Consider the following 19,350-nt stretch of genomic DNA (forward strand, 5'->3'; position numbering starts at 1 on the left):
GAAGGAAGGAAGGAAGGAAGGAAGGAAGGAAGGAAGGAAGGAAGGAAGAAAGAAAGAAAGAAGGAAAGAAGGAAAGAAAAAGAAAGGAAGGAAGGAAGGAGAAAGGAGGGAGGGAAGGAGAGAAAAGGAAAAGGAAATACAAAATAATTTCTAAGAGATAATTCTAGGGGGTTTAGGATAGACATGGAATGTGAACTGGGTCTTGAAGGAAGTTGAGTGGAGGTGAGGGGGGCAGTATATGGTAGAAGCAAAGGGGAGACAATCATTACTGAGGGAGATAGAATAGCTTATATAGAGAAAAGAAAGCAGGTCAATTTGTCTGGAATGTAAAGTAGGTGAAGAAGAGCCCTGTACACGTAATAAGCCGTGGGAAGGTAGGTTTATTAAAGGATTTTAAAAGGCAAATAAAAGAGGTCATCTGAGGTGAGGTTAGGAAAGAGCTTTTCTTGTCAAGAAGGCTAAAGTGAACTAACCCCCCAGGAGTAACCTCTCCTTTTGACCTTCTTGGCTTTTGTTTTGTTATTTGTTGATCTCTAGGCTCTGACCCCTCCCTTAATTAGAAATAGTCCCAACTTCTTAGAGGTATTCCTCCCCCAGTCTCTTGTAGATTCAGCCTCAGGCCCTGATCTGCTGACTTTCACTCTTTGACCCTAAGGACCACCCTCCCCTAATTCCCCATGCCCCCTTCTCCAACCTCCAGACTGAGGGAACATCCATCCCTCAGGCACAAAAGGTGTTTCAACACCATTTATATTACTAATAACCAGCATTTCTATATCAACTTTAAGAATTACAAAAGTTTCTTCCTAATGATCCTATCACCTCACTACTCAATAAACTCCAGCGACCCTCTACCTAGCTCCAGAATCAACTATAAAATGCCCTGTTTTGGCAGTCAAAGCCCTTCATAACATAGATACTCCACCCCTTGAAGTCTTTTTGTACCTTATATCTCCCCTCCAGATACTCTCAGTGACACTGGACTCTTTGCAGTTTCTCAAAGTAGACTGTCTTCTTCCTGCTCCAGACATTTTCACTAGCTCTCCACCATGCCTGGAATAGTCTTTCCTTCATCAGTAATCATGGCTTTCCTGCTTTCCTTTAGGTCCCAGCCAAACTCTCACCACCTACAGGAAGACCTCCAACTTCTCTTCATTCTAGTGCCTTCTCCCTGTTGATTTTTTTCCAGTTTTTCCTGTATTGTGTAAAGCTTCTTTTACATAGTTATTTGCATGTTGTCTCCCACTTAGACTGTAAGCTCCTTGAGATCAGGGAGTAGCCTTCATTTATTTATTTGTTTGTTTGTTTGTTTATTTATTTGTTTTTGTGTCTTTAGTGCTTGATATAGTGCTTGGCACATAATAGGCACTTAGTGAATGTTGACTGACATACTGACTGAGAAGTAGGTAGAGCAAATATTATTCTCTCATTTTTGAGAAAACTGAAGCTTACTGCTAACTTGCACAGGTATTATATGTCTAATCCAGATCCAATTTTGACTCCAAATCTAAGGCTGATTCTTCTCCAGCATTTGAAAAGTACATTTTCTCAGGATATATTCAATTTACAGATAGATGCCTGCTTACTATAAGAGCAGAACTGAATCCTTCCATTTCCCACCTCCTCAGGCTGATGTGCTCAGGGAAAGAGGGGGAAGAAAAGGCTAAGGCTTTGAGCCATTGGGACAATGGGGAATTCCAGAAGAGAAGGAGTCCCTTGGTCTCTAGCCTCTCTGAGTCCATCTATCTTACTTCCAAGAGCTCAGATATTCACTGGAGGGTAGAAATGGGGCAGGGAACTCATCTGAATTTATACTTTAAAACTCTTCAAAAGAAGCACAAACCTCTTCTGTCACAGTTCAGTTTCTCTGTGGGGTAAGTGCTAGGTCCTTCCTCCCCCCCAGATTTTTGGGCCAGCAGAACAGTGGGTATTAACTCAGCAGCTTCTTCCCCAAGGTCAGGGCTTCAACCAGGTAACTCACCAACCCCTTCTTCCCCATGAAAGGAGAACCAGCTCCCACAACCCAGCAAAGAGGAACAAGGGTGATTAAGGTGGTTTGGCTGGGGGTGGGGGTAGGAGGGGCAGGGCTAGAGGGGAATGGACTTCGGGAGGCTGAGAAAGAGGAAGTCTCTACCTCCTCCCCACCTCAAACATAGAAAAGGTCAGACTATCAGAGTTGCAACAAAGCAGATCTAGGGTAGCACTGGGTAGATGGGGGTTTCCAATCTGGATCACTACAATAATCTCTTTCCTGAGGAGGTCCCAGCTTCCTGAGGTTGCCTTTTAGCAAAATCTCTTGACATATGGAGTCTTCAGGTTCTTCAAACACCCCCTCCTCTCACTTTGGTCCCTGTGCTACCCCACCCTTAGGATCAGTTATGGCTGATCCTATGACAACCTCTGCTTCTGCCTGCAGAATTTCGATGCTTGATAGCATCCAGCCCCCTCTGAGGAGCCAGTAGAATAATGATGTTGGGGTATAGAGGTCTAGCTGGCAGGACGTCAGACACCCACTGTCTTCCCTGGCTTTCCTACCAGGTGACTTTCACCCCACCCCAGTTGAGTCACAGGGGGTCAGCTGTTATTGTTATGTCATGCCTGACTCTTTGACCCTATGGTCCACAGCTATCCATGGAATTTTCTCGGTAAGGATACTGGAGGGGTTTGTCATTTCCTTCTCCAGTGGATCCTTTTTGTCAGGTAATCAGAGGTTAAGTGACTTGCCCAGGTTCTCACAGCTAGGAAGTGTCTGAGGCCAGATTTGAATTCAGGTCTTCTTGATTCCAGACCTAGCACTCTATTCACTGAGCTACCTAGCTGCCTCCTAGGCATACAGAAGTTAAGTGACTTGCCACCACTATGAAATGACTGTGGCTGGATTTGAACTCAGATCTTCCTGACTCCAGGTCCAGTGCTCTTAACCCACTGAGCCACAGCTGCCTCTGCAGGCACAAGGAGGGGGGGGCTAGGGTAGGACTTTAAGCAAATAATAAACTTGAATTTGATTCCCCATATCTTTTCCTTGCTTGGAGACTCTTGCACTGATCACCATCTACTCCTTATATCCTGGTTCAAAAGGTTGGGGAGTGAAGAAGCATTCTTGGTTTCCATGGTCCAGTCCATTGACTAGGATCCTTAGGTAGATAGAAAGGGAGAGTCAAAAAAGAGAAATGTTGATTGATCTGGAGAAAAATCTATTCTACCTGGGGCAGGATCACTGGGAGAACCAAAGAATATGGCTCAATCCCATAGAACACCACAATGACCCCCAAGTAGCATTGACCTTATGACAATATTCATGAACCCAGAACCTGAATAGGAACACCTTAAAAAAGGGTGAATTCTGAACACCACATTCTCCTCATTCAGTTCACTGTAATTGGGCAAAGCTGAGGGTATGTGCTAGTAGGGGGATAAATTTTGGAAAAGGAATATTATAGGAAGTTTTAAAGTGGAATAGTGGTAAGAAGACTGGACTCGGAGTCATGGTTCTGACTCTTACTAACCATGTAGCCTGGTGTGAGACAAGTCTTGGGATTTCTTTCTCTGTAAAGTGTTGATAGTGATACTTATAGTGTCACAGGGTTGTTGTGAATACCTTTAATTAAGTGCTACAGAAATGTGAATTCTCTTTCCTCCTTTTGTAGGGAAGGAGAAGAGGGTAAGAGGCCCTAGCCTTCACTGGAAGTAGGTCACTCACTATCTAACCTAGGTTGAAACTCCCTAGTTCAGGATGAGAGTGACTTTCTGGGTGGTCTTAAACATTATACCAGTCCGAGAATTCAGGGAAACCCTGGATTCTTACTTCTTAGGATCTCAGGTTCAGACGATAAGGATGTATGGGCAGAGAGAGAAGACCCTGAAACTGAAGCCTCTCTTTCATTCATTCATTCATTTAACAAACATTTATTAAACACCTACCATTTTTGTCAGGCACTGTGTTATACTCTGGAATATGCAGGCAAAACCCCAAATGGTCACTGTCTTCAAGGAACTAACATTCTATTGCAGGAAAACAATGTATATACAGAAAATTCAATACAAAAATATAGAAAAACTAACTTTTGGAAGAGAGTTCTAGCAACCGTAGAGATTAGGCTAGACTTCTAGGAGACAAGACCTGAGATGATTCTTTTTTTATTTTATTTTTTTTTATTCAAAGATATTTTATTTTTCCCATTACATGATGACAATTTTCATCATATGTTTTCTGAAATTATAAAACCCAAATTCTCTCCCTCCTTTCCCTCCCCCTCTGGGAAATGGTAAGCAATTTGATCTGGGTTATAATATGTAGTGAGATGATTCTTGAAGGAAGCCAGAGATGCCATTAGGAAGTCTTACATGCCCTCTAGGTTTGGGGAAAGTGGATTTCAAAACATACATAGGAAATATAAGTAGGGATCATCTCATGGTCTAAAATGTCTGAGAGGAAATCAGCCTAAGAGGGCTGGGAGATGCTTCAAGAGTAAAATTCAGAAGATAAAAAGGACAATTCCAGAGAGAAGGGGAGGAAACGAGATTTGTCTAAAGAGAATGATGGGGATGCAGTGGGAATACTAGCTTAGATTTTTAAAAGAAATGTACACAAGACAGAAGCAAGGCTAGGTAATATAAAATTATTATTATTAAAGTGTGTCCTGTGAAAGTGGTATGTGGATAGCTAACGATCAGAATGAGCTGAAGATAAGGACTATGAAAAAGTTTGTTTTGTTTTTTAAAGCTATTTTGGAAGAAAAAAGAGAGTCAAAGAAGGGATAGTAGCTTTGCTTGGGGTAGAGGGGACGATGATATTTAATAACAGAGTAAAGTAAGAGATATTCGATTCTTGTTTTGTTTCTGTTTTCTCTGCAAAGGAAAGTGACTTTTACACTGGAAATGATAGGAGAAAAATGACTATCAAGGAACTGTGATAGCCAAAATAAGTAGGGAAATAGTAGGGAAGAACTCAACTTGCCTTTGATAAATTCATTCACTTGGACAAGAGGAACTAAATCCTTAGGTACTGAAAGAATTTGGAAATGTAATTGTTGAGCCCCCTGTTGGTGACATTTGAAAAATCATGGGAAAAATGGAAGAGGTAAAGGTTGGTGTAGGACAAATGTAAAAGAAGGGAAGAAAACAGATTCTATAAACTATAGGCCTTGACTTCACTTCTGGGAAAATTCTAAAATGGATCATTAAAAAAAGATAATTGGTAAAAATTTAGATTGGGAAGCAGTGCCTGCAAAGAGCCAGTATATATCATCAAGAACAGTTCTTGTCAGACTAACTTTCATGTCCTTGCTTTTGATAGGATTATTAAACTAGCAAAGAGGGGAAATACTGTGGATATAGTTTATGTTGATTTTCACAAAGTTCTTCACACTTTTCTTGCAAAAAGATGTCGAAATGTGGACTAGATGATAATACAAACAAATGAATTCTGGACTAGTTGGATGGCTGAACCCAAAGAATCCTTAATATAAATGGCTTGAGGTCTCCAGGGTAGTAACCCCAGGGCTCTCTGCTTGACTTGGATAAATGCATAAATGTGATGCAAATTTTAAGATGGTGCAAAGCTAAGAGGAATAGCTATCTCAGTGGATGACAGAATAAGGATCCAAAAGGATCTTGACAGCTTAGAACACTGGGCTGAATCTAATAAGATGAAATTCAGTAGGGATATATGGAAATTGTCTTTCACTTAGGTACAAAAAAAATCAACAGCACAAATATAAGTTAGAAGAGACATGGTTATGCAGCAATTATTCTGAAAAAGATATGGGGTTTGATAAGCTCCAAAGGATACATGACTTATACATAATGGGTGACATCATAAACAAATTAGAGGCACAAAGAAAAAATTACCTTTAATACCATTGGACAAGGAAAAATATTTCCAACAAGGGATAGAAAGGTTCATAGAAGACAAAAACAACAATTTTGATTCTATAAAAGTAGAAAGTTTTTGTAGAAATAAAACTAATATAGTTAAAAATGAAAGGAAAGCAGGTAATTGGAATCAAAGAAATTTTTTGTAACAAATTTTTCTGATAAGGTCTTTTTCTAAGATGTATAAGAAACTTATTAAACTTTATAAGAATAAAAAGCATTTTCCCATTAATAAATGGTATAAGGCTATGAACAGTCAGTTTTCAAAGGAAGAAAATCTAAGTTATCTATAGCCATATAAAAAATGCTCCAAACAACGAATAATTAGGGAAATGAAAATTAAAGTAGCTTTGAAGTGCCCTCTCATAGTCTTCAGATTGACAAAGCTGACAAAAATGGAAAATGACAAATGTTGGTAGGATTGTAGAACATTAATGCACTATTAGTAGAGCTGTGAATTGTTTCAGTCATTCTCAAAAGCAATTTTGAACCATGACCAAAAAATTACTAATCTACATACATACCCTTTGACCCATAGATGCCACTAATAGACCTAGACACCAAAGAGCTCAAAAAAGAAGGGTCCATATCTACAAAAATATTGACAATAGTTCTTTTTGTAATGGCAAAGAAACTAAGGGAGTGCCCATCAGTTGGAGAGTGGTTAAACAAATTATGGTAAATTAATATAATGGAAGACAATTGTGCCATAAGAAATAATGAAAGAGTTCGTTTCAAAGAATGCTGAGAAGACTTGTAGGAATGGATGCAAAGTGAAATGAACAGATCCAGAATTATTAAAAAAAAAAACCCCAAACCTAAACACAAACAATTTTGTTGTTGTTTTTTTGTTGATTTTTTAAAGGTCTAACTTAAGGTAATAATTTTTATTAGCATGCAAAATGTTCCCAGGTAGTCCATTCATCTCTATATTTATCATGTTTGAAGGCAAAACTTTGAAAGACTTAAGAACTCTTATCAACAAAATAACTAACCAGGATTCCATGAAACATACTTCTCATCTCTAACAAAAGAAGTGATGAACTCAGACTGCAGAATGAGACATGTTGGGTGGGGCAGAGGACATAGCCAATGTGGGGATTTGTTTTACTTGACCATGAATATGGTCTAGGGTTTTAGTGTTGTTTGTTTTTCAAGGGGAGGAGTGAAGTGAGAGAGGGAGGTTTTTTCTTAATTGAAAAAATTAAATTAAATATATTATCTATAGACTATGTTTGCATGTTCACATACATAGAGTATCCTATATATGTTATATATACATACACATACATTTCTCAATATGAGTCAGTAGTGTGATGCACCCAGCCTCCCAAAAGCTAATATTGATCGACTTCAAAAGAGAAATAAGGTCCAGGAATAAGGATAACTCCTTTGTACTCTTCCCTGATCAGATTATACCAGCAGTGTTTATTGTGTTCAGTTCACATTGTGTCACAATTTAAGAAAGATTTCCATATACTAGTGTCCACAGGAGGGCAACCAGGATGATGAGGAGTCTTGAGTTCATGACCTATTGTTGTCATTCATCTCTCATTTTCAAAGAGGACCAATTATATCACAGAGTGACTTCTTGACTTGTGAATGAATTGGTTTTGTGAGACAGAGTTGTCAAAGTCATTAGCCTTGCTCTCTCTTCCAGAGTCATCCAAGTCCAGTGGCAAGGCAAAAGTCAGGATGACTGACAATGGTCCAGGATACAATGGATAATTTTGGAATCTTTGATGTCTGACCAAGCTCCAAGTGTTCCACAGTGCCTGCTTCAGCTGTCTTTATGGCCATTGGAACAAATTGTTCTCATCTAACCATTCTGGCTGGGGAAGTCTTCATATTCTTGGGGTAAACACTCCCTTAACTCATACTTGGGTTTGTGGTCCATCAATTTACCCTCAACTTGGTTTAGCCCATCTGCCCACATGAGTTTACGAGGGTGTAGCTGTTTCGAATGCTACAGCTTCTTGGAGCCAGTGATGAGAGTTCAGTGAGAGGCAGACACCAAGGTGAATTGATCAGCCCTGAAAAGGGCTCAGCAAACCCTCATACCAGAAATTCTAGTCCTTTCTGAACATCCAACACGACCTATAAGGACTGGTTGAAAGTATCTTTGAAATTATACTCTTTAACACTGCCCCTCCCTCCTCCAGTTTTACAGAGGAAATTGAGACCCTAAGAGAGGAAGTGACTTGTCCAAGGTAACTCTTATAGTAAGTAGCAGAGTCCAAATTTCAACCAATGTTTCCGGCTCTCCAGTACTGAGAGGCTCCAGCACACATACCACACTTTACTCCTAACATTAACAATCTGTGGTAGAAGATCATAGGTTCATCATTTTGAGTTGTAAAGGACCTTAGAAGACATCATTTTACAAATGAGGAAATTAAGGCCTCCAAAAGTTCAAGTGACTAGCCCAGGGTCATAGATCTATTAAGCATCCAGAAGTAAGATTCAAGTCTTGTTCTTCCTGACTCTAAGTCCAGAGCTCTATCTGAAACACCAGTTGCCTTTGGTTGGCAGGTTCCTCTTTGTGGTTTGCCACTTCTCACTTTACAGGGTGGGGAAACTGAGGTGAAAAAAATTAAGTGACTTGCCTAGGGTCACACAACTAGTAAGTATTTGAAGTTAGATTTGAACTCAGATCTTCCTGACTCCAGACTCAGCACTCTATCCACTGTACCACCAAGTTGCCCAGAGGTTGGGAGTAATAGGTATAAAAATATTTTGAAGGGAAGATCCAGTCAGTCTTCAAACTAGGCCTTGAAGAGCTCATGACCCAGAGTCTTCCTCCACTCCCATAGCTCCACGTGGTTCCTTTCTTTTTTCTTTGCTTTGACCAGCTCTTGAGCTAATGCTAATTCACAAAACAGACTACTACTACAGGGTGTTATTCTTTGGCTGGCTTTCATAGTCCCCTCCAATTGATGACTTAATCAGGACAGGTCATAAAGGCAGCCCCTATAAGAGGATGGAGAGGGTCAAGCTGGCTCAGAGCTACACCTACTCTGAGATGGGGGATAACTGGGAAAAATGGAGAGCACTGAAGCCGACCAACCAAGCTTCTCCCAGGGTGCTGCTTGACAGTTGACGGTCCCTTGGGGCTTCTATAGACTCCCGTCCTGCCCCTTCAAACTCCCCTAAGTCTAATAGTTGCCCCACCAACTCTGGTAACCAATCCCCAACCCCACCCAACTATGGAAGCCCCAGTCCATTGCTGCTTATGTGTGTGAACTGCTTCGCGAAGGCGATTGGGCAAATGTATAAATCCTTAACAGCAAACAGTTACGATGACTTCAAGAGCTGGCCAGTGGACTTTCGCTGGGATGAAATAAAAACCCAGAGCGGCAGCCACCCAGCACTGTGTGGAGCTGGGGCTGCTACGGGGATATTGCGAAAGGCGTCTGTTACTTCTGCTTCGACAGACAGCCAAGAAGACCCTGATTCCAATTTCCTGGACCATATTCGGGACCTGCCCCGCCAGCTGGCCAGTTATGTATTGGCACACTCATTAGGCCGCTGGCTAGTCTATCCCGGGTCGCTGGTCATCGCGACCAAAGCGCTGCTTCCCGGGCTGCTCAGGGGCCAGGCTGTTCTCCAGGACCGGTATAAAGGAAAGCGGGCCAAGCTTTTGGCTTGTGATGGCAACGAAATTGATACAATGATCGTAGACCGCCGGAAATATCCTGGCCCCCAGAACCGCGGCTTGCGCCTAGTCATCTGCTGCGAGGGCAACGCCGGCTTCTATGAAACAGGCTGTCTTTCGGCGCCGCTGGAGGCTGGCTACTCCGTCCTGGGCTGGAACCATCCAGGTTTCGCCGGGAGCAGCGGCGTTCCCTCGCCACAGAACGACGCTAATGCCATGGACGTGGTAGTTAAGTACGCTATGCACCGACTGCGCTTTTCACCCGAGCAGATAGTGATCTACGGCTGGTCTCTCGGCACTTTCACGGCCACGTGGGCCACCATGACGTACCCACAGCTGGGCGCGCTCGTTCTAGACGCTCCCTTTGACGACCTTATGCCCCTGGCGCTGGCGCTGAAGTTAGTTCCCGCCTTCTGCAAGGGATTGGTGGAACGCACCGTACGGGAATATTTCCACCTCAACGTGGCAGAGCAGCTGTTTTGTTATCCAGGACCCGTGCTGCTTATCCGCCGCACGATGGATGAAGTGGTCAACACGGATGCCCTTTCCAAAGAGGAGGAGAACAAAGGTCAGGACCTCCGCCCTGCCGACTTGGAGGGAAACAGAGGCAACTACCTGCTACTGAAGTTGCTAGAACACCGGTACCCCAAACTGATGACCGATGAGAGCATGGAGGCTGTGAGACAGTGGCTGCACGCGTCAAATTCGGCACAAGAAGCTGCCATAAACCAACAATACTGTGTGGATGCCAGATGGTGTTTGACTGTGCTGCACAACTATAGGATTAACAGCATTAAGTACAGAAAGAAAATAAAGTGGAAAGACCAAACTACCACACACACCTCAAACCTCCACGGCCCAGACTTCCCCTGGGATGTGGGTGCCGACCTATCCCCTGGCCAGCAGAAAAGACTTGCAATATTCTTGGCTCAGAAATACCTGAAGAACGTTGAGGCCCCTCACAGCGGTCCCCTGTCTCCTGAGGCCTTTCAGTTGCCATGGGCATTGTAAAGCTGGATTGGGTCGGGGGAAAGATGGAGCTGAAAGGGAGGCATTGAGGGATTGAGATTTCATCTTCACTGCAACTGTCCTGCTCTAAGACTCCAGTCCTGCCCCACTTCATCCTGCCCCTCTGCTGGGTCCCCAGTAAAACTGCCTCTCAAGGTGTGAGGTCCCATAGAGGTGGTTCCTTCTTTCTTTGAGTTGAGGGGAATGGGATGGGAGGGGGATGCTCAAAACACCACTCTGGTGTTTTGCAAAATCCTTGCCCTGGGACTGATAGAGAGACCTAGGGGGTCAATTCATAACTTGACCTGGTTTTCTCTGAGTCTCATTTTCCTCATCAGAAAAATAGGGGTGGGTTTCATTAGAATGTGGTTTTAATTTCATCAAAATGTTAACTTTAATATTCTACATTAAGAGTTTACTGCATAGGGGCAGCTGGGTAGCTCAGTGTATTGAGAACCAGGCCTAGAGATGGGGGGTCCTAGGTTCAAATCTGGCCTCAGACACTTCCCAGCTGTGTGACCCTGGGTGAGTCACTTGACCCCCATTGCCTAGCCCTTACCACTCTTTTGCCTTGGAGCCAATACACAGTATTGACTCCAAGACTGAAGGTAAGGGTTTAAAAAAAAAAAAAGTTCTTATAGAGCAATCCTATAAAACATAAAACCAAGAGATATCAAATTTAAACAGCATGATGTGACCCTCCCTTCACAGCTAAGTCTAATGAGGGAGGGGGGTAAACATTAATATAGATAATTATAATATGCATGAATACACAAGTTGTTTTGTTTTTTGAGAAGTGCTAAGCAAAGTGCTATGTGAGGTCCTAGGAGAAAAATGTCATGACTAATCAGGGAAAAGCTTCATACAGGAGGTAGCTGGTAGCTTTTGAAAAATAACATTTTGAAGGACAGGCAGAAAGAGGATGGGAAAGGGAAATCACAAAGAAAAGGTGTGGAGAGGAAGAATGGTCCAGCTTGAGATATAGAGCTCATAGATGGGAATAATAATGAGACAAGGCTAGAAATATAGGGTAGTAAGATTAGATAGAGGGGGCTATTGAGCATCAGACAAAAAACTTTGAATTTTTCCTAAGCAACAATTGGGCAATCATAAGAGATGACTCTGCCAAGATGTTGTTTGAAGATGAGCAGAAGAAAGATTAGAAGTTAGTATGAAGTAGATTAGAATGGGCAAGAAGAGAGGCAAGAAGATCAGTTAGGAGGCTATTTTGCAGAGGAAACAGGAATGATCATTGATTTATAGTATAGCTGGAAGGAGTTCATGTAGGCTTTATAAAGTTCAATTTCCTTTTATTTTATAGCTGAGGAAACTTGAGGCCAAGAGATGTTAGGTGACCTGTTGTGTCACACAGATAGCAAATAACAGAGGCTGAACTTGAACCCAGGTCTTCTGACTTCAAATCCAATTCTCTATTATACTGAGGTCTTAAAATCAAAAGTTGGCCATTTGGCTTCTGACCAGAATTTATAATTTTGATAACTCAAACCTGAGGATAAAATCTTTCATCTCTGGCCTTCCTGAGCCCCTTTTTTGTGATTTATTTCCCTCACTAGGCCCCCTCAGTCAGTTTGCTAGTTTCAGAATGGGGAGATAGAATCAGAAAGACTTCCTTATGAGAGCTGAGGCAGAAGAAAAAGTCAAGCTTCTGCCATGGAGAAACTGGGTGGATAGATCTCTCTGGATATTCTTTGATTCTGTGATTTGGAAGTAGGAGATACTGGTCAACTGAAGGAATTTAGCACAATACCTGGCACTTAGTAGTTGAAAAAAAGGATACTCGAGATTTTCGAGATGTCATTCTCCCATCACCAAGTTTTCCAAGTACCCCTTCCATGGAGCTCAACCAGAACCTTGTTACAGCTGAAACAACCACTCTGGGCCACAAGTTCCAGCCTGGTCTTGACACCCTGCCCAAAGCACTCATTCTTTTCTTCATCACACACTTCCCCTAAAGTGATGTGACTGATTCCAACTGATTGGATGATGGGGTACACCTAGATGTGTCCTCTGGTGATCCACTAATGCTGAGCATTTCTTGGCTCTGTAACATGAGACAAATGAGAAATTGCCCACAAGCATGGGTAGGAGCACTAAGGCTTCCCTGGGATAATGCTGCCCCCTTTCCCCTGCCAGGAGTACTACAAGCAGGGTCATTCTGGCCAGCAAGGTATAGAGTTCCATATTCTTGGGGAAGGCAGCAGCCAGGGTACCTAAAGTAGTGGAGCCTCTTCAGTCTGAAACAGGGAACCCTCAAATGATCTCCAAGCATAGCCCATTAGATACTGGATCTGCCTTCAGGAAAAGTTTGAGAAATTCAATTTAAGAAGCACACATGTACTTGTGTAGGGCACAGTGCTAGGAGCCAAAGGAAAGATAGGGATGGAAGTGAATTGCCACCGTCCAAGAAGAGCTCACCAATCTAGTAGAGGAGGCCTCATGGGGTGCACATATTTGTGATCGATATAAATATATAAAGGGGTGAGATACAGTACAAAGCTGTGTGGAGTAGGAGTGGAAGGAAAACCAAAAGTAATGAAGAGAACTTCTGCTTCAGAAACTTCCCAACAAGCTCTGTGTCTCTGATATGTAGGTTCTATGAGTCTCTCTTCAGGTGGAACACCGAGAAAAAGATTCAAAGAGGAAAAACACCAGCCTAGAGAATGAAGGGATTAGGCTTCATTTGTCTGCAGCAGATTTTTGGTGTGAGGTTGACAGACAGGTCCTTGGCCCTTTTGTGAAGGAGGAGAGAGAGGGCTTTGAGCCCTTTTCTTAGGAGAGGAGAATCTAGGCAAGGGAGAAAAAAAATCATCTCAATTCTTGAGACTGCCACAGTGCCTCAGCTGGGAGGAAGGAATGCACCTCTCAAGCCAAACTCACCATTATGACTAGCATTCTCACTTGAACTCCAATCTACCTTTTTCATAAGATGCTACTTCAGGTACTTTATGCCAATGGGCTAATTGATATATGTTGAACTTGTCTCAGGCTTAGCCATGCTGTTCTTTCTGTCTAACAAGAGTTTTTCAGCAATGCCGCAGAATAGTTCCATTTTATTTTTTATTTTATAACTCTTACCTTCTCTCTTGGAACCAATATTAAGTATTGGTTCCAAGGCAGAAGACTGGGAAGGGCTAGGCAATGGAGGTTAGGTGACTTGCCAAGGATCACATAGCTAGGAAGTATTTGGAGGTCAGATTTGAACCTAGGCTCTCCCATCTTCAAATGTGACTCTCTATCCACTGAGCCACCTTAGCTGTCCCTAATAGTTCCAGTTCTACCAATTCAATAAGTATTTTTAAAGTACCAACCACATATAAAATATGATTCATAGGGCCTGTAAAGATAATTACAAAGATAATGAAAAAGTCCCAAGCAGCAAATAATCCTTTTACTGGAGATGGGGGTAAGGAATACAACCTGGAAGCAAAAAGCTCACACATAATAACCTGAGGAAGAGTGAGAAAGCAGTATACTATATGTGGGGCTTATCAGGAAAGTCTTCTAATCAGAGATGGATGGCATATGAGCCAAACTCTGAGGAAAGCTAGGGATTCCAAGAGGCTGAAGTAAGAATGGGAGAGAATTATAGACACGAAGGGCAGCTTTGCAAAGAATGGGAGACAGAGTATAAAGTCTGGGGAAAAGTAAGTCAGTTGGCTGGAACCTAGATCATAGGAAGGGGAATACAAGGGCAATAAACTGGCAAGGGTAAACCGGATCCAGATTGTAAAGGGTTTTTTACATGCCAAAATCTGAGACATTTTGTATTTTATTGCAGAGGCAATAAAGAACCACTCAGTGTTCTTAAGCAAGGGCATGACTTAGTTCAGATTAGACTTTAAGAAAATTATTTTGGCAATAATATGGAAGATAAATTGGAGTGGGGGAATGACAGTCCAATCAACAGCCTCCTGATCAGAACTCTCTCCAACACTGATACTCTGCCTAGACATTATAGTCATTCCACAATGATTAGTCTACTTCTACTTCTGTTTTTTTCTAAACTCATCCCATGATTCTGATACATACATTTTGTTCCCCATTCCTAACTACCAACTCCCTCACTCCCATTCTCCTCAACTGTACCCTTCTCCCAATGTCCCACTCAAAATCTGCCTGACCTTTCACACTGTGCTCTATTCATCCTAAAACTTTTCCTTTCTCATTCCATTGACCCTCACTGAAACCTGGCTCCCTCTGAGGACTCTGTGTCCCTGCATACTCTTTCCAGTACTAGTTATACATCCATTCATAACTACTTTGTTCCACTTCTCTTACACAAACACTGATCACGTTGGAGGAATCCAAATACTTTCCAGATTCTCTTCCTACAACTATCAGAGCAACATCATCTTTGAGATTATGTGATTTTAGACCAAATTCATATCCTACTGGCCATTTTCATCAACCTTTGAGTCATTTTCCCCTTATTTCCTCAATGAATTCCGTGCCTGAACCAGTCTTTCTACTCCAACTTCCTGCCCTCATATTAGGAGATTTCAACATGCATATTAAAATGTTCCAGTATACATATGTTCTAATTTTCCAGTTTTTCAATCTGCTCAGTTCTCATGATATATTCTACCTCAGCTACACACAGAGATGGTCACATGCTTGATTTTGCCATCATCTACAACTGTTCTACTTATATGTTAATGAACTCCAAAATTTATGTGTCATCATAGTCTTTTATGATTCCATCTTTACCTATATCTTGACCACCTAACCTTATTATCTTTATCCTTACTGCTTTTTCCCTTCCACTTCTCAAGCTGTTATCTCTGCACTGACTTGAACTCTCTTCCTTGCCCTCTGAGTGATCCAGTTAAGTGCTGTACTATATTTGTCCTCTAATCACTTGCCCACTTAAGCCTCACCAAGTTGCAATTTTGGACTACTCCCATCATCTACTTTATTTACTCCAATGCACATGCTGCTGAACAAGTTTGGAGAAAATCATAAAACTCTGTTCATAGTGATGATCACTCTGTTAAAATTTTATATTGTATAATCTCAACTGAGCCCTCATTGTTAGTAAGGCAAAACACATCCCTAATCAGTTCAGTATCCAACTCATCACATTGGCTATTCCAAACATTTTCATTCTTCCTCAAGCTGCTCACAGAATGACCTCCTCCTGGACTCTCAGCTGAGATCTCCAAAATTTTTTTTTACCAAATTAGCTCTGTCTTTTCTCTTCCTTTTCATCTCAGATCACTCAGACATCTTCCACTACTATCTCCTCTGTAATTCCTATCTCACATAAGACATAATATTTCTCCTTGCCAAGAAGAACACTTCTCTAAAGGTCCCCTTGATCCCATCCACTCCCCTCTTCTCCAGCAAATTGCCCCCACTATCATCCCCATTCCCTAATCTCTGATTTTCCCCTCCCTTGGCTCCTTCTTTGATATATATAAACCTTGCGAATTAATAACATTCTTTTAAAAAAGAATTATTTGGTCACACCTTTCCCACCAGTTAAATAGTTCTTCGCTTTCCTTCCTTTCTCAAGTTAACTTATTTTAAAAAGCTTTCTATGGTAGATGTCATCACCTTCCCTCCTGTCTTCTTAGCCCTTTGCAATCTGACATCTTATCTCATCTTTCAACTGAAACTGCCTTTCCGAAGTTACCAATGATTTTTTATTGTCAAATATCAAGACCTTTTCATAATCCATACAGTTCTTGACTTCTCTGAGGCTTTCAATACTAAGGACCACCTTATCACTTTTTATCACTTAGGTACACTTTCCTCTCTAGATTTTTGTGATTCTTTTCTCCTTTGGTTTTCCTCCTTCCTATCGTCTGACTATTCCTCGGTTTCTTTTGCTGAATCTTCACATCATACCCACTCTCTGTGGGTATCCCCAAAGGCTTTAATCTTCTTCTCTCTTTATATATATACATATGTGTGTGTGTGTGTGTGTGTATGTATATATATACACATAGAGAGAGAATGATTAGAGTACTAATATGTATAAGAGTATACATGTATGTGTACAAGTACATATACATACATATACTATATGTAGCCTAGATATTATATTTCATTTGATGATCTCTTCAACAGCTTCCATATTGCAAAATTATCCCTGTGTAGATGATTTCCAGATCTATATTATCTAGTCCTCATGTCCTGAGTTCCAGATCCATTAATCTTTGGATATCTTGAATTGGTTGTCCCATAAGCATCTCAAACTCAACATGTCCCCCCCAAAAAAATCACATCTTTCTCTCCCAGACCCTTACCTCCTTTCCAAATTTCTTAACAATGTCCATGATACCATACCCAGGCACCAAGGTTCACATACCCTCACTCTTACTCAAAAATTTTAATCTGTTTTCAGATATCATTTCTCCTTTCATGACCTCTCTTATATGTGAGAGTATGCCTCCTCTCTACTCACATAGCCCTGATCACCTCTCACCTAGATTATTATAATAGCTTTCTAACTGATCTACCTGTCTAAAGTGACTCCTCACTCTTAATTCATCCTCCAACCAGCTGCTAAGTAGAGGCGGCATTCCTAACACTCAGGTCTGATTATGTCACCTCCTCCACTCAAACTACAGTGCTCCCCTAATGCTTCCAAAGTCAAATATAAAGTACCATACTCTGTTTGACATTTAGTCCTTCATAGTCAGACACATCATTACCTTTCTAGATTTTCAGGGGGAAAAGTAGTTAGGTGGTAACCTGGAGACAGTATTGCCCCTGAAGTCAGGAAGTTCCAAATTCAAATGTAACATTTACTAGTTGTGTTGGTAGGGAAAATCACTTAACCTCTTGTCTGCCTCAGTTGCCTCATCTGTAAAAAGGAGAGAATAAGAGCACCTACTTCCCAGAGTTGTTGAGAAGATAAAGTTAGGAATTTGTAAAGTGACTTGGAAAACTTAAAGAGCTATATAAAAATGCTAGTTATTGTTTGTGGGAAGCCAATAAGAGAATAGATAAAAATCTGAGACCCCTCTTTTGACCCCTTTTATGATCCATACCTTTTCTTATTGGAAAAACATTATAATAGACTTATTGAAAAGCTCTAAGTTCCTAGCAAACCAGAAGGTACAGAGTTAACAATTTCTCTCCTTGATAATTAAGAAGCCTGAACTCTAAAAAATATATTACTTAGACAATCAAGGCCGGAGACAGACAAAGCTAGACAAGACTTTATCTGACCAGGTGCAATCCTGTAAATCAAGAGTACAGGACTCAATTTGTTTAGGATCTCTATGAAATCTATTTCTGCTCCCAGAATTAACCTCCTACTAATTGGTGGTTGGAATTTGGCCTTTGACCCTGGACCTATCTCTCTACTTTTTAGACTTTAATGGGTTTTTGTATAATTTGTAACCCCTTCACAGCTGTGATTCTTTATCTGTGCTCTTTGTGTGAAACCAGTATATATTAAACTCAAGACTCCATGGCAAGTTGGAGCAGTTATGAGCTAAGCATTTAAAGTCTGACTGTCCTCATTCCATCCAATGCCACTAAATGTCACTCAGAACCCCCAGAAATATAGAGCTGGCTCTCTATAATTGTTATTTTACTTTACTCTTCTTTCCTTTCTTTCTAATTTTGCTATTACAGTTGAAGAAGGGGCACCATCATCATCCTCAACACCTAGGTTAGCAACCTAGGTGCATTCTTGACTTCTCACTACCTTTTACTCCCTCTCCATGGCTAGTTGTCAAGTTCTCATCTTTCCATCTTCCTAAAATCTTTCATATATGTCCCCTTCTCTCTTCTGATGCTATACCCAAGTGCAGACCCTTATCATTCCATACCTAGGCTATTTCAGCAACTCACCAGTTGGTCCCTGTGTCAAGACTCTCCTCTCTCTAATCATCTTCCTAAAGTTCTAGTCTGATCACATTTTCTCCTTTTCAATCTACTCTCCCTATTACCTCCAGGATCAAAGAGAAAACCCTCTCTGGCTTTTAAAAGCCTTTCATTATTTGGCTCTTCCAATGTTTCCAGTCTTTTTATGCTTTACTCTCTTCTACCCACTCTACAATCCAGCTTCCTTGGCTTCCTTGAGGTTTCTCCCACACAACACCCCATCTCTTGATTCGATGCCTTTGTACTGTCTGTCACCCATACCTGGAAAACTTCTGCCTTTTAGCTTTCCTGGCTTCCTTCAAGACTCAATAGTTCAAACCCCACCTTTGCAGGAGGTCTTTCCTGATTGTCCCTACTGCTTAGTGCCTTTTCTCTGAGATTATTTCCCATGTACTTTATATCTATGTTTTGTATGTACATAGTTATTTCATTTGTCTTCCCAATCACAATATGAGCTCCTTAAGGGCAGAGACAGTGTTTTACTTTTCCTTGTATTCTGAGGACTTAGCATAGAAATAAATGAATAATAAATTCTTTTTGGTAATACAGTGTTCCTTGTGAAAGGTGATAAGGAAAGGGAGCAATTTGGATATGTTAAATTTGATATGTCTATATAAGCTATCCATTTGAAAATGTCTGACAATTAGTTGGTAGTACAGTACTGGAGTTCAAGAAAGACAATTCTAAATAAATAGATCTGGGACTCATTTTTATAGAAGTGAAAATCAAACCCATTAAAACTGATGAGCTCACCTAGAGATAAGGAATAGTGAGAGAAGAGACCCAAAACAAAGCCTTGGGGGACAGCAAAGGAGACCAAGAATAAGTTAGACAGGTTGAGAGTTAAAGCCTTTTTTCCAGTCCACACATCAAATGGTCATGTGTCTAGAGAATGAAGAGAAAATGAGACCCTATCTAAAGCCTGAAAGAACATTAGAGCAGGAGTCAAA

At 41.2% G+C, this 19,350-nt stretch overlaps 1 protein-coding gene across 1 annotated transcript; it reads left to right on the forward strand.

The window, feature by feature from the left end:
• The first annotated feature begins 9,106 nt into the window (after positions 1-9,106).
• On the forward strand, positions 9,107-10,540 carry ABHD16B (abhydrolase domain containing 16B). The gene has a single exon (XM_044661182.1). The coding sequence runs from the start codon at positions 9,107-9,109 to the stop codon at positions 10,538-10,540; it is 1,434 nt and encodes a 477-aa protein (XP_044517117.1).
• The last annotated feature ends 8,810 nt before the right edge of the window (positions 10,541-19,350 follow it).

Source organism: Gracilinanus agilis, chromosome 2, assembly GCF_016433145.1.
Source record: "Gracilinanus agilis isolate LMUSP501 chromosome 2, AgileGrace, whole genome shotgun sequence".
Taxonomy (NCBI): Eukaryota; Metazoa; Chordata; class Mammalia; order Didelphimorphia; family Didelphidae; genus Gracilinanus; species Gracilinanus agilis.